Here is a 15658-nt window from a genome sequence, read left to right on the forward strand (position 1 = left end):
CTTTAATAATCTTTAATAAATGCAATTACCACGTAACTAGAGAAAATTGTGTTCTGGGAGCCTAAGGCATAGAGTCGTGGAAGAACAAAAAATAAGAACCAGAGTGATTGGTTTCACACTCTGTGTGCTTCCAGCCATTTGACCTGGACATTTCAATTACGGTTTGAGGGGAATTAAGTTTTTCTTCTTTAAAACAGGCACTGTGATATACTTTTGTAACAATGTACAAAGTATAAAGCTTTTGTTGTTGTTGTTAATTTTCCCAAGTAGATTCCAGGAAAGGATCTGGAATGCTTATCTAAGGCATCCCTTGAGATAAGCTTTAACCATACAGGTGTTAGGTCATCCAAGTAGTTACTAGCAAAGAGGCTGCTCTATGCAAGCAGGACCAAGGGCAGGCCTAGGACAGAAAAGACCAGAAGCTTTAATTTCAGTTTTAAGTGTACGTAAAATGATTTAACTAACTTTTGTAATTGCCGGGGGAATTACACCACATGAAACATATGCAGTTGCAAATCACACAGCACTATATTACTCACAAAAGTGCTGTGGGTACAGGCTTGATGGGATCCCAGTTATGCAGTCCTCTGGAGTCTGGCAGCTGGGCTGGTCCGGCATGCACAGGGCCGGCGTTTCTCACCCAAGAGCTCGGTCACGTCTTGATCTGAAGGTACTAGCCATTCTTCTGTCATTTGGCAGAAGAGAGAGGAGTGTGGGGCAGCAACCCTTGCCAGTCTGACAAAAAGACTTGCCTTTGTGTTGGTCTCGACAGGCAAGCACTGTTGGCTGGTCAGGACCCATTTTTGAAGCCTGTTTCGTACGCACAGCAGTTCAGGTGGCTATCACTAAATCACTTCAATGCAAGCAAGTTAATCTCAAACAGGGCAAGGGGCTACATGTGGTTATCTAGGGAGAGTACATCACTCAAATATATGGTTATCTTAGCAAGTTTCTTCTACGCCAGTAATCGAAATTTAAATCCATATCTATGCAGTACACACACTTCAGTGGGAAATGTGTCCTTAATATCATACTTTAAGTTTCAAGAAAGTTAACTCAAACCTTTTAAAACCTTTTAAACATTTTTAGACATTTTAAAAACATTTTTAAAGATTTCTATATCTATACTAATAAAAGGGTAATATGCTAATTAGGGTGAAAGTCTTCCAGACGACTATTTGGACATCCTTCTGGTCAAAGCCACAGCGGCTGCCTAAGCCTCAGGCAAGCCATGGATGGCGGCTACCTGCCACTGTCCAGGCTAGCCCAAAGCTCAGGTAGCATGGTGGCCACCAGTGGCAATAGCAGTGGGGTGATGGGGGCGGTGCCTTCCCTAATGGGCCAGGTTGCCTTCGGCAGAGGGAGACCAGACTGTGGCTTAGGCTGGAGGCTGAGGTAGAGGCATTTAGGGGTGATCAGGCCAGCAGAGGAGCAAAGTAAGGGCAATCAGGCCAGTAGGGGGGCATTTAGGAGCAATGAGGCCAGCAGGGGTGTATGGTAGGGGTGATCATGCTGGCAGGGAGACAAGGTAGGGGCAATCAGACTGGCAAACAGGTCAGTGGTTAGGAGCCAGCAGTCCTGAATTGCAAATCGGGCATCCCCCAAAGGGTTCCAGATTGGAAAGGGTGCAGGCCAGGCTAAAGGACACCCCCCTCTTCCCCTGCACAAATTTTGTGCACTGGGTTTTTAGTATCACCATACATTAATTCTTGCCCCAGGATATTTTTTTCATTGACTTTTAGGGAGAATGGAAGAGAGAGGGAAAGACAGAGAATCAATTGGTTGCCTCCGGCATAAGCCCCAACCAGGGCTCTGGTTAGGAAGGAGTTTGCAACTTAGGTACGTGCCCTTGACTGGAATTGAACTTGGGACCCTTTGGTCCACAGACTGATGCTTTATCCAGTAAGCCAAACAAGCTAGGGTTAAAGCTCTTTTTTACTCATTAGCCTTTTGATTTTCCCAGAATATGTTTGGTGTATTTATATATACTTTTTAAAATAAAGCAAATGAAGGTTCAGAGATGTTAAGAGACTTTCTCAAGATCATTCAGACTTTAAATGGTGGGTCCGGAATGTCTGCCATTAGACGTCTTATTATTTCTAGTGTACCATGCTGAGCATGCCTCTTCTACAAGAAGCTAAGTAGTGATAACTAATACTATCGTGTTTACTTCAATGATTTATGATAAAGTTAAATTATTCATCTGTAAGCACTTTGACAATTTTATTGATTTTTATTATTGTTATTGTTACTGCTTCTACTACTAACTAGAGGTTAAAAAATAGGAACTTATACTTATTCATGGGTACAAACTGAATGACATTGCTATGTGAAGTTGTTTGTGTTTATTTGTAGAATTAACCAAGTAGCAAGCTTAACCAAACTTAACCAAGATTTTGTTTACATTTATTCTGAAATATATTTTTTTTTTGCTTTTGTTTTGTCTGTGTGTTTCTTTTGCTAAGATGCTACATGCAGGACTACCAGAGCTAAGTGGAATCCAAGACTTGAAATATGTGTACAATAATCTTCGTCCACAAGACACAGATCTGGAAGCAACAAGTCATTTTACCAAGTAAGGCTAGCTGTGAATGCGTGAGTGTGCATTTATGCATGGTCACACATTTCACATTTGAGATGAATTTAGGGTGAACAGTCATTGGAATGAAGCTGTCATTTCTGAAACTAGCTTGTAACTTCTTTCCCAAGGGGGAGAAAAGAACAATGTGAATGTCTAACACAAGGCCCTGGTGGAGTTTCTGTAGCATGCTACCATTTGCTAACCAGACTCTTTATCTAACACATTACTCAATGAGAGGTCACTAAAAAGAGCAAGGACTGGCATAAATAAATTGGTTGTTCTATTTGAACTATGTCCAGAAAAACAATTTGGAAAAAGATTAATGGTGAGATATGGACTCACTATTTTCATCTTAAGACAATAGAGTGATGTATCATTGCTTGGACAGAACAATTATAGTGTGACAATTTACAAATAGTACCTCCTATCATTTAAAAAAAAGGGGGGGGGAATAAACTATATATTGGATGAAAAAAGCTCTTTCAGGCCATGATTAAAACAAAAATGTAAATGTGCTTTATGTGTCAGCCAGAGTCCTGTCCTTCCACATCCCCTCATTTCATCTGACCCACCAGATCTGTAAAAGCAGGATCTTAGATATGGGTGAGCTTGCCTAAGTTCACTCACCTCCCCTTTCCATTCAAGAGGACTTGAACTAATATGGGAAGTAGATCTGAAGCCAATAACCTCCTGGCAGTGAGCCAGTATATCAGCTCCTGCATATCTTCTGCCAGGCTAATTTTCTCACTTTCAGATGTTATGTATTATGTTCTGTTAATTAAACTTCTTTTGAGAAATTTATGATAAAGCACTTTTCTCCATTGAAAAATTAAAAGACATCTAGTTATCTAAAATAGGGCATGTCATTTCTTTATTCATTTATTGTCTTTGACTTGTCATGTCCTACCTCTCCTACTTTTGGTGCCCTTATAATGTAATTGTCTTTATGAAGGTTTATCCACTCCAACTCTATTATTACCAAATTAATCTTCTTCCCAGTAGATTCCTTTTTCAATATACATTCATGCCTGCTTTGTATATGTAACTCACATTTATGGCCTCATCAGAGAGAAGGGGCTCAAAAATTGGATGAAAGAAGGTGAAGGGATTAAGCAAAAATAATAATAAAATCCTATATAATAAAGAGCTAATATGCTAAGCAGACTGAACAGCAGACCAACTGTCCAAATGACCTTCCTGATAAAACGGGGGCATCGAGGGCTGAGCCCCTTGCACAAATTTCATGCATCGGGCCTCTAGTATTGTGTGTGTGTGTGTGTGTGTGTGTGTGTGTGTGTGTGAAACATTACAATAGGAAAATATCTTAATATATAAAGAGGTAGTATGCAAATTAGGCTGGGATGACTGGCCAGGGGGAGGTTGTACGCAGAGGTGAAGCCTAGAGCAGAGATAGAGACAAAGACAGAGGCCTGCCTAAGCTGATGTGGCAGCTCCGGCAGCCCATAGTGGACAAAAGCAGGTGGGCCAGAGGCACGTAGGGGGGTCTGGGGCTGGAGGAGCCTCTGGGCCAGCTCAGGTAGCTCTGAATGGACACAGGCAGGGGGATAGGGAGGACCTAGGGCGAAAGTCAGACATGGGTCCTGGCCACCAGCAGCAGTGATTCGGCCAGGCTCCCGTGGCAGCCTGGCACTATGGGAGTCAGGTGCGGGTCCTGTCTGCCCACAGTGGTGGTCCGGACTCCCACAGTGGCCCGTAGGTTGCCTCCTCACACTGCAGGAGCCAGGGCACCTCTTCCCGTGTAATTTTAATAGCGCACTGAGCCTCAATTTGCACATTACCTCTTTATTATATATTATATATGATATGATATAATAAAGAGGTAATGTGCAAATTGACTATCACACCCTTGCACAAGATGACCGTCCTATGTGATCACAAGATGGCCACCACAAGATGGCCAGCAGAAGAGGGCAGTTGTGGGCGATCAGGCCAGCAGGGAAGGACAGTTGGGGGTGATCAGACCTGCATGCAGGGAAGAGCTGTTAGGGGTGACCAGGCCTGTGGGGGACTGCATTTGGGGGGACTAGGCTTGCAGGGAAAGGCAGTTGGGGGCAACCTGAGCTTGCAGGACATAGACAACAGTGTGGTGGTAGTCAATAGCCACAGGGAAAGAGGGTTAGGGAGTACGTGGAGCTATTGGGCGGGTAAGGGGGCAAAGGGAAGGAAAGAGACTTTGCTTGGGTCAATGGGCCCACAATACAGTGTACACATGACCTTTTATTGAGTTGTACACTTGAAAAGTGTATGGTTCTATGAACCAATGTCACCCCCAATAAATTCAATTTAAAAAATTTTTAAAACAATAATTGGGGCTTTAAATTATAAGATACAAATAAATGTTAAAAATTATGTACAGGTGTTTACTTTTCTAAATAAATAATATTATTTTAAGCTGCATTCTCTGACAGCACATAGATTTCTAAACTTATAGAGAAACTTGAAGTGTAGACATCAGTGCACATAATTTACCAAAAAAAGAAACAAAGTTCTGGAATGATCCAGCATTGGTCCTGGTGCTTCAAGGCGTGTCATTGACTCTGCCTACTTATGAGAGCCCCCTTTATATTTAAACTCCTCTCCATTTGGTTCTGATAGGCTAAAAGTATTTTATGTCGCTGTTTATTCTGATATCACTATTCAGAAGATAAAATTAAGAGAAGTAATCACATCCTCCCCCCTGCTGCCAAGCTCACAGATCTGAATGAGGACTAAACCGTCTGAGACCATATGTGTGGCTACCTGGAGTGTCTTGTCCAGGCTACAGTATTGCTAAGAGGCTGCCATCCTTGACCCTATTTGAGACTTGAAAGAGAGAAATGGTTTTTCCTGCCTCTCCGAGGGTGTACTCTAGTTATGAAAAAACACAGGATCCATTTCACTCCTAGATATTCACAGTCTGGGTTAAGAGCTAATTATGAGAATTTCAAAGGATGCTATACTTTGTGTGGCATTAAGAACTGTAACACAGCTCTGGCCTGTAGGCTTAGTTTGGTTGGGCATCATCCTGTGCACCAAAATAGGAGGTTTAATTCTGATCAGAGTACATGCCCAAGTTTTGGGCTTGATCCCCATAAGGGCATGTAGGAGGCAGCCAATTCATCTGATCTCTCTCTCTCTCTCTATCTCTCTCACTCTCTCTCTCTCTCTCTTTCTCTCTCTTCCCTCACTCCCTTCTTCCCTCTCTCTTCCTCTCTCTCTAAAACAAAATCAATAAAAATTTAAAAAGAACTGTATCACAATTAATGGCATTTAGAAAAAAAAAATAATATAAAATTGTTTTGCTGGCCACAAAGGCTTTTCACATAATTGCCAACTCTTCTATTTGGTTCTCATGCTTTTTTCTAGTCCCCTTTCAGCTGGAGGCTATTGATTAGAACCAAGGAATTCTCATGACTCAGTCCCTGCAAATTGATACTCTCATGTAATATCTCTGCTGGGCCCAGTGCTAGGCAACAAAGGCAACCATCCATTAAAATGATGTCCAAATGGGCTATTTCAGAATGTTCAATCATCTCAAACCTCGGGGTAGTTGTCCTTAGAAACTGATAACCTATTTCACAGCCCAAACGGGGATCATTAAGCGTAAACTTCTCTGCCTACCTCTCCTCCCACATACAGATCGTTTTTCACATCATCCATTTCCTCCTCCAAAAATGTGAGAGGAAATTTTGCATGTTTTCCCAGTATTCCCTTTGGTCTGCCACATAGATTTTGTGGTTTAGTAAGTGTAATAACTTTTGTTCTTCAGCTGAAATTGAAAGTAATCTGAAGCAAAACAAAACTCCAATCCTATAAATAAATAAATAAATAAATAAATAAATAAATAAATAAATAACTTGCCTTAGTGAGGTGTTTTGGTAGCAAGAACCAGAGATTTAACTGGTATCCCTGGGACAAGGGATATATATGGACTCAAACTGTAACCTAGTAAATCCAAGAAACAAGTAGGATCTGGCTAGTATCTAATGGAAAAAGAGATCTTTCACTCTGCTTATCTTTGCCTATCATATACCAATTCTCTTTGCCCATTGGCCAACATTCTCTAGTATAAATTCAAGAGAGACAATGTCACTGACTTAACTAGTTACTTTTGTCCCTATTGGACAGAGTCTTTCGTGAAAAGTTATCATGGATTCTCTATCCATACTCCTACCAGGAGCCATTCCTTTACACACAAAGAAAATCCCAACAACCAAGAGCTTCTCTGAACTTTGAGCTTTAGAGAGAATGGTCTTAATTATAAGGGGCCACTGGGCAGAGCAGGCACAGTGACTGTCCCAACAGGTGCAACTGTGAAGCCATTGGAAATGTCAGTGATAATCAGAGACAGTGTCCCCCGTCTCCACATCACAAAGGAGCCAGAGATAAGATATGCAGACAGAATGCCAGAAATCCCCAGTGTTCCCTTATTCCTCCTTATTTATTCAGTATGGATGCAGAGTGAGACAAGACCATGCTCCAATTTCTCAAAACATAGTTTACTGTCTTTCTATCTGGTTTCTTTTCAAGACTGAGAGAGTATGGGACCAAGATGCAATTCCCAAGGTTCTTTTATCCTTAAACTAGAGGCCCGATGCATGAAGATTCATGCAAAACTGGGCCTTCCTTTCCCTGGCTGCCAGACCTGCCTTTTTGCTCTGGCCCAGAGCTGCCTTTCTGCCTTTGCATACTGGCCAAAGGCCTGGAGTGGCTGGAAGCAGAACATCTGCGTCATCACTATGGCAAGTGCCCTGCCACACCTCTGGCCACTGAGCGCCTGTGTATGCAAATTAACCTGCCATCTTTGTTGGGTTGATTTGCATACTCATTGGCTGCTGGGCTTTGTAAAGGTATGGTCAATTTGCATCTTACTCTTTTATTAATTCAGATGTTCTTGATGCTTTTTTAGTACTTTGCAAATTGTCATCTCATGGGTTATTGTATTTCCCCCAAATAAAGGTAAAAAATTTCCTTTGCCTTATCTTAACCATTTACACCTACAGAAATAAAGACTCATAAGAAAAAGAAAAGAAAAGAAAAAACAGAACCTACTGGAATTAGCAATCATGTTGTCCAACTTTCCCTAAATTAGAAAAGAAGATTCAAAGAAAAGTGCAAAGTGAAATTTCCCCTTTCATTATAAAAGTCTCCCATTTTTTAAATGTAATCATAAAAACTGATTTGATAAAGTAATTTTTTTTCAAGTATAACAGCTTTTATAGGCCTGTACTTCCTAAATTGTGTGGACCAGTCACAATCACTACAATGTTTGAAAAAGTAGTTGCTGTTCTAAATTTCTGCAATAAGAGTATCTCTATTTTTGAATTCTGTAAGTTACACTGAGAATTTACCTAGTTTGCCTAAATATCAAGTCAGCATACACCTTAGCTGCAAAATATATATATTTTAAACTCTGGAAGACTATCAGTCTAAGGTTAAAAGCATTTGAAAAGTTTAATGTACCCATCAAGAGTACCAGAATCATCAACTTAAGAGATGAATAGTCCAAATGGCACTTTTTCACAAAGCTGTATATCCCAATAGCTATGTACATCATTCAGTCCTCACTGGTAAGCCTGGCCCTGTGCAGTGCATCAAACTGCTATATTCCAATTTAACAAACAGTGAGACTACAATAATTAACTATTTTAAAATACATTTTTATAAGTTGAAGGTTTTTATTAGCTTAATTATAGCACCATTTACCAGTATAGATTTTTCTATATTATTGCTTGTTAAGATTTTTTTTCTTGCTTTGCATACAATTTAATTTTAATATCATCCATAAAAATAAACTGGCTTTGGGAGGGGAGGATAGTAACCTGGAATATTTTGTGGCTGACACATTACTTATGCATAATAAGACCACTCCATCAGCCTTTTTTTAGTTCCTTTATTCCTGTTGCTTTGATTTGGTCACGTTTTTTGTAACGAATCTCCATAAGAAATAGTTAGGAATTACTTATTCATAGTCAAGGTCATGGAGCCTGGAACTCTTGTTTGTAAGCAGAGTTAGGCACCTGTGATGACATTTACATAAGATTTGCTGACCTCTAGATGAATTCTGAAGATTTAAAATGTTAACTGGGAAAACAGGAAAGATTGTGTGTTTTTTGAAGAGAAGTTCTAACTATGAAACAAGAGAAAAGAAAGAAAAAAAGGAAAAAAAAGAAAGAAAACTCTAAAGTTGCCTCTTCTTAATTCCTATCTAATATATCTTTTATAGGATTTCAAGAGAGTGTACCTCATTCAGTTTTCACAGAACCAGCATTTGTACTTTTGTTTTCCCTCTATCCCTCTACATGTAGTTTTCTGTCTTTGGGGTTCTTACATCTTCATTTCTTTACTTAACTGGTAGTAACATTTCTGAAACAATATTTGCATATTAATATCCTATTTCCAATCCTTTTCATATGTTACTTCATTTGATCCTATCAACAATCTTGGTGGATGGCATGGTTTGGTCATCAATGATGTTTTATAGGTGGAACAATTGATTCTCCTGAAGACTAAATGAGTTTCTTAATATCACAAGTAGAACTAATAAGTGAGCTCAGAGGGAACAACATTGATTTCTTGCATAATGGATGCTCCTTCCTTTTTTTCCTGTCTGAGTTAGACACAGTTAGACTCAGACAGGGAAAAAAAAAAATCCTGCATATGTAACTGAATGTTCTGATAGATATATATGAATCTCAGATAAATATATTTGTTCATTAACTTCAGTGTCCTTACACTAGTTAAAGGAATGTGGTAAGAAAATGCCTAAGTCCTTACAACTATGTTTCTTAAATTAGGGCTCCCTGCCATCAAAGCACAAGGATTAACATGAGATATCCTGTTTTAGTATTTATTTTATTTTAATCTTTTTGTTTTCACCTTTTAACCTTTCACTAGAATATTAAATTTTGTGTTTGCATATGTGTACATACACATTACATGCATGTGCAACCAAAATTATTGCTTTCTTTTCTATGATATTCTTGAATTTAAAAAAATAAAGGTGCATACAGAAGAACATTTTTTTTTTAAAAAAAGTTATGTACCCAGAATGCATCAGAATTGATCATTCATTGAGTTCATTATGGAATGGTAATTTTTTGGTTAAAAAATATGGATTTGACTACTTATTGGTCCAGTAGGGAAAGAAGAAACTTTCCTCTATTCTCAAGGTTCTTTTGGCTGGTCGAATAATCAAATAAAAAGGATAGATTGACAAGAGAAAATAACTAAATTTAATTATATACATGAGAGAGTCAGAGACAGAAAGGGAAATTGAGGTACATGTGGCATTCTGAGCTAAGGATGAGGTCATGCTCCTTGAGGCAGAAGGTAATTGCTAAAGAGCACATGTTCGGTATTTATTAGTTTACCCTCCCATATAAATGGGTTAAAAAGTCATTTCTGCTTTTAACTCTTATCATGTGCCAGGCTCCTAATTTACATTATTCTAGATAAGAGGGGAGCAGAAGTTACTCTTGAGCCCATAGGGTCTTAGTTGCCTTCAGTTCACAATAATCTGTGTAACACTGGGGCTTATCTACAGGTGGCTCCTGACCCCTACAATAAATTTGTAACAAAATGGAAATTTTCTTTTTTAAAATATATATTTTTATTGATTCAGAGCAGAAGGGGGAGAGAGAAAGAGAGAGAAACATCAATGATGAGAGAGAATCATGGATCAGCTACCTCCTGCACATCCCACATAGGCATGTGCCCTGACTGGGAATCTAACTGTGACCTCCTGGTCAATGCTCAACCTCTGACCCACACTGGCCAGGCAAATAAGAATAATCTTGACCGATACTTTTAGGCTTCAAAGGGAGAAAGTACTGTTCTAACATTTTATAGATTATAAATTCAACATTAAACCATGACTTTTCTTCATTAAAGAAAAGAAATTGTGACGAAGTTTTTTAATTCATTGTTCCCTCTGAATAATTAACATAGGTGGATACTTAGTGAGTAATTCCCAAAAAAATAAAAAACAAAGTAATGTGTTTATTACACAGAGGCAATGAAAATTAAGTTTGAGAGATAGATGAAAAAAATTTGCTCATGGGGAGTGAGTCACTTCCATTTATGTACAATATGGTAAAATAAGAACATGCTCATGCAAATTCCTTCACAGAAAAAAATCTTTTGAGCAATTATCTCCCTGAAATTATTATAGAGACTGATCAGTAAAACAGGTATTCCATCAAACTGCCTGAGAAGTTTCACTCAATCGCCATTCAAGAGCTATTAGGGGCATTTTTTCTCAGTGGTTATTCTGACTGGTTCATGATGCAGTGAAAAACTTTTGGCATTTCTAGTCACAAAATGTGAGTTCAAAAATATTGTAACATTTCATCTAAGAAAAATGAAATCTGCCTAGATGCTGAACTAGACATGGAAGATTAAAGCTCCAGGACTCAGCCAAGTTTTCTGAGTTGAGGGATAATTATTAAACTACACTGAGCTGATCAAGTCCATTACCCATTGACACACAATAGCTAAGGAAACCTGCCACTCGCAGGTGCTTCTAATGGTAAATTTAATATATTTATATTATATAAAAAGGTGCATATGTTCTAAATCAGATAAACATGAGTTGGAATTTTTGGTTACAACTTTTTGGATGATGTCATCTTTGGTATGCATTTCACCTCTCTTGGTCTTTCTTACCTACTAGAGGTCTGGTGCATGAAAACTCATGCACTGGAGTGGGAGGGGGGAGGTCCCTCAGCCCAGCTTGCCCCCTCACAGTCTGGAAACCCTCAGGGGCAGGAGGCAACTGACAATCACCTCTGCTGCTGCCACTGCCAGCAGTGCAAACCTTTGCCAGCCCTGGTTACCTGAACCTTGGGCAGCCTTGGGCAACTGGGCAGCCTCCAACCGAGGCTTGCCTGTACCTCAGGCCAGCCCTGGGTGGCAGGCTGAGGGGATTGGGGGACTGATAGATTAAAAATTCAACATTAAACTATGACTTTTCTTCATTAAATAAAAGACATTGTGATCATCTGAGGCTTGCCTTGCCACACGCCTGCCATCCCAGTGGGGCTGAGGGAACTGAGCATTGCCATTTGGTGGCTGTGGGCACTGCCATCTTTGAGCATGTGGCAATTAGCATATTCCCTCCTTATTGGCTGTGGGTGCCGCAATCTTTACAACATCATGAGGGTCAGTTAGCATATTCCCTCTTTATTAGATAGGATTACTAAAATAATCACACTGTCCTCTAAGAATGAGAGACTAATATAAGGCATTGTGTGCAGCCCTGCCAAAGGATATACACTCCCTTGGGGCAGAAATGTGAATTATTATCTTCCCATCTATACCCAGCACAGAACACAGTGCCTAGCAGAGAGTTAGAAGCATTTCTCAAGACTGCCCAGAGCTTTCCCCTAGGAAATTAAGAATTGGATCCTTCCAGCTGCTGCTTTGGATCTGCAATATATGGACAATCCAAAACATAATCCTGTTGATGCTGCAGTTAAATAAAATAAATCAAAAACTGCCACCTCACAGAGACCTAAACTACTGCTCTCAAGGCACTGGTATCAAGTTGAGCCATGTGTAATAGAACTGTTTGACTTGACCTATTAATCTGCCACTTGAGAGATTTAGGTGAAAGTCTGTCTTAAAACTAAAAAGGCTTATCATAATTTATAAAGGTTTATCCTTATTCTAAATTCTTCCTATGTCTTAATTGTTGGGCAGTGTGTGAATAAGACATGAACATAGTTAAGATTTTGTGAGGGTGAATTCACCAGAACTTAAGATTTCTGGTTCATAGGCCTATCTTTATAAGAAATGAGCACATGCTATCACCTGAGAAATTTCCACATTAACACATAAAATATGTTCAGTAAGTATTTGTTGAATGAATGAATGAATGAGTGGGAGGGTCTCCATAAGTCATGATTAATAGAAACTTCTACTACTTTATTGATACGGAATTTTTGGAGTGGAACCCAGATTCTATGTTCGCTGGAATCAAAGAATGAATCCACGATCAGAAAGTGGTATAGCGAAGGGGGAGATTTATTGAAGAATAAGTACAGCCTCCATGTGGGGAGAGGAAAGAGTCCCACAGAATGGACTCCCAAATAGGAATGGGGGAAAGGGTCCCTTTGAGTTCCTTTTCCCTTTGGCTTATGAAGGCTGCAGATCCTGGTGCCTTAATATCCCCTTTGATAGGTCACTATTCCCTTAGACTGGTTACTATGGTAACTCCTGGGCTCATGAGAAGAGTGAGGTTCTCTCTCCCCACCCCCTTCCTTATTGTTTTTCTATTCCCTTTGGGCTTTCTTCCTCTCCTTCTTGATGAATGAAGGGCTTCCTTCTTTTTATTTTGTAAATATAGGCTTTTGCTGTTTCCAGCTCCCTCATTCTATGGAAATGTACTTGTTACACCTTTTCAGCTTCCCTATTCTATGGAAATATACCTTCTGCTGTTCTGCAGCCCTGTGCTTCCTGCATGGTCCCCTTGATTTCCAAAATTTCTAGAATTTCCTAAACCTGCCCTATCTTATACCTAAAATTCCTACTTCATTATTATCTTCATGTCTTTGCCAATAAAGAAAGAAAGGAATGTTGTATACTGCACTATATCTCCATAAATTCAAAGAACATTTTTAGAAATAATTAACATTGTGAAAATGAATAATGATCAGAGTCATATTTTAACTTCCTTAGCAAATTTTGGCCTAGATTGATGATAATGGAAAATTTTGGAATTTACTTTAAAAAGTCTAATAATAGAACAAAATAAATGAGCTTGAAGTTTTATAAAAGTGAGGGATCCCTAACTAGTTTGGCTCAGTGGATAGAGCGTCAGCCTGCAGACTGAAGGGTCCCAGGTTCGATTCTGGCCAAGGGCACATGCTGGGGTGGGCTCGATCCCCAGTAGGGGGCATGCAGGAGGCAACCAATCAATGATTCTCATCATTGATGTTTCTGTCTCTGTCTCTCCCTTCCTCTCATAAATTAATATATATGTGTGTGTGTGTGTGTGTGTGTGTGTGTGTGTGTGTGTGTATGTGTGTGTGTGATTATGATCACCTAATGTTTAATTTTTAAACATTAGTGAACTACACTGCTAACATTGAGGACATGGCAGATTGGTTGTAAAAACAGGTATTGCAACTTTGATAGAAGCCTACCTAGAAAAGTAGTGCTTGACTACAGGTAACATTCATTTCTCTTAGAAAATTTTAGCAATCATAAAATATAAAGAAACTTAGATAGACATCATACATTTAAAAGTAAAAAATTGTAGGCATTCCCATTGATACAGAATTTTTGGACAGGAACCTGGGTTCTTTGTCCGCTGGAATCAAAGAATTAATCCATGGACAGAAAGTGGTATAGCAAGGTGGAAATTTATTGAAGAAGTACAGACTCCCACATGGGGAGAGGGAAAGAGTCTCACAAAATGGACTCCCACATGAGGAGGGGAAAAGAATCCCACTGAGTTCCTTTTCCCTATGGCTTATAAAGGCTGCAGATCCTGGTGCCTTGATATCCCCTTTGATTGGCCACTATTCCCTTAGACCGGTTACTATAGTAACTCCTAGGCTCAAAGGTTTAACCTCACATGTGTCCCAAGTAGATCCCTGGAAAGGATCCGCGGTGTTTATCTAAGGTGTCCCTTGAGATAAACTTTAACCATGCAGGTGTGGGACATTCAAGTAGTTGCTAATGAAGAGACTACCCTTATGCAAATAAGACCAGAGTGGCAGGCTTAGGATCAAAAAGACCAAAAGCTTTAATTTTAAGTTTAAGTGTACACAAATCAATTCAATTAACTGCTGGAGAAATTACACCACATGAAACATATGCAGTTGCAAATCACAGAGCTTTTTATTACACAAATTCCTGGGTGGCTGAGGGTACAAATTTAGTTAAGGATCCTAGTGTTGTCCTCTGTGATCCTGCAACTAGGCTGGTCTGGTCCGGGTGTAGGAGGGCTGCATTCTTCTCCCAAGAGCTCAGTCAAGTCTCAATTGGGAATTACTGGTCATTCTGTCATCTGGCAAGAAGAGGAGCATGGAGTGGCATCGCCTGGCAAACCGACAAAGGGACAGGCCTTTGTAATGTCTCTACAAGACGAGCATATTGTTGGCTTGGCAGAGGTCCATATTTAAGGCTTGTTTGTGCCCGTAGCAGCCCAGGTGGCTATCAATGATTTACGTCAATGCACATATGTTAATCTTAAACACCTGGGGGCTAAGGAGAGTACTGCACTCAGGCAACTATTTATCTTGACACAAGTCACTCTGCATCAGTTCAAGTCCTTATCTCTAGGGTACACATGCTTCAGGGCAGTGGGGAATGTATCTATATATATAAAAAGCCAGCAACCATAATGACTGGTCACTATATTGCCCACTGTGGCCAGTGAACCAGCCGGATCAGGGGGTAGGGACAGTGGGCCACAACTCATGGCCTCTCTCCCATGCCGTTGGCATCCAATCAGCCCCCTAACCCCAATCGGGAGTGGGCCCACCAGCCAATTGCCCATGGCTCCTCCCCCCAGCCAGCCCAGCCCTAATTGGGCCCCGATTGGACTGGCTGGCCAGCTAATCTCCCACCATCTCCTCCTCCCAACAGGCCCAGCCCCAATATGCCCCAATTGGGGCCAGGTAGGCCAGACCCCACCCATGCATGAACTTGTGCACCGGGCCTCTAGTCTTTAATATCAGACACTAAGTTTTAAGGGAACTTGACTCAAACATTTTTAACTTTTTTTCACATTCTTTAAGCATTTTTAAACATTTCCACATTTTACTATAACATGGGATATGTGAGGTTCTCCCCCCCGCCCCCACCTCTTCTTCCTTACTGTTTTTCTATTCCCTTTGGGATTTCTTCTTTTCCCTCTTAATAAAGGGCTTTCTTCTCTTTACTCTGTAAATATAAATCTTTTGCTGTTCCCAGCTCCTCATTCTATGGAAATGTACCTGTTGCAGCTTTCTAGCTCCCCTATTCTATGGAAATATACCTTCTGCTTCTCTGTAGCCCTGTGCTTCCTCCATGGCCCCCCTAATTTCCAAAATTTCTAGTATTTCCTAAACCTGTCCTATCTTACCC

At 40.1% G+C, this 15658-nt stretch overlaps 1 protein-coding gene across 1 annotated transcript in view; it reads left to right on the forward strand.

Annotated features, from left to right (window-relative positions):
- The window catches only part of PIK3C2G (phosphatidylinositol-4-phosphate 3-kinase catalytic subunit type 2 gamma), a 264337-nt gene that overhangs the window by 191335 nt on the left and 57344 nt on the right, over positions 1–15658 (forward strand). The window contains exon 26 of the mRNA XM_036458057.2: positions 2466–2575. Within this exon, the coding sequence (XP_036313950.1) occupies positions 2466–2575 (110 nt within the window). The remainder of the gene's footprint in view (positions 1–2465; positions 2576–15658) is intronic.

Source organism: Pipistrellus kuhlii, unplaced genomic scaffold, assembly GCF_014108245.1.
Source record: "Pipistrellus kuhlii isolate mPipKuh1 unplaced genomic scaffold, mPipKuh1.p scaffold_m20_p_3, whole genome shotgun sequence".
Classification (NCBI taxonomy): domain Eukaryota; kingdom Metazoa; phylum Chordata; class Mammalia; order Chiroptera; family Vespertilionidae; genus Pipistrellus; species Pipistrellus kuhlii.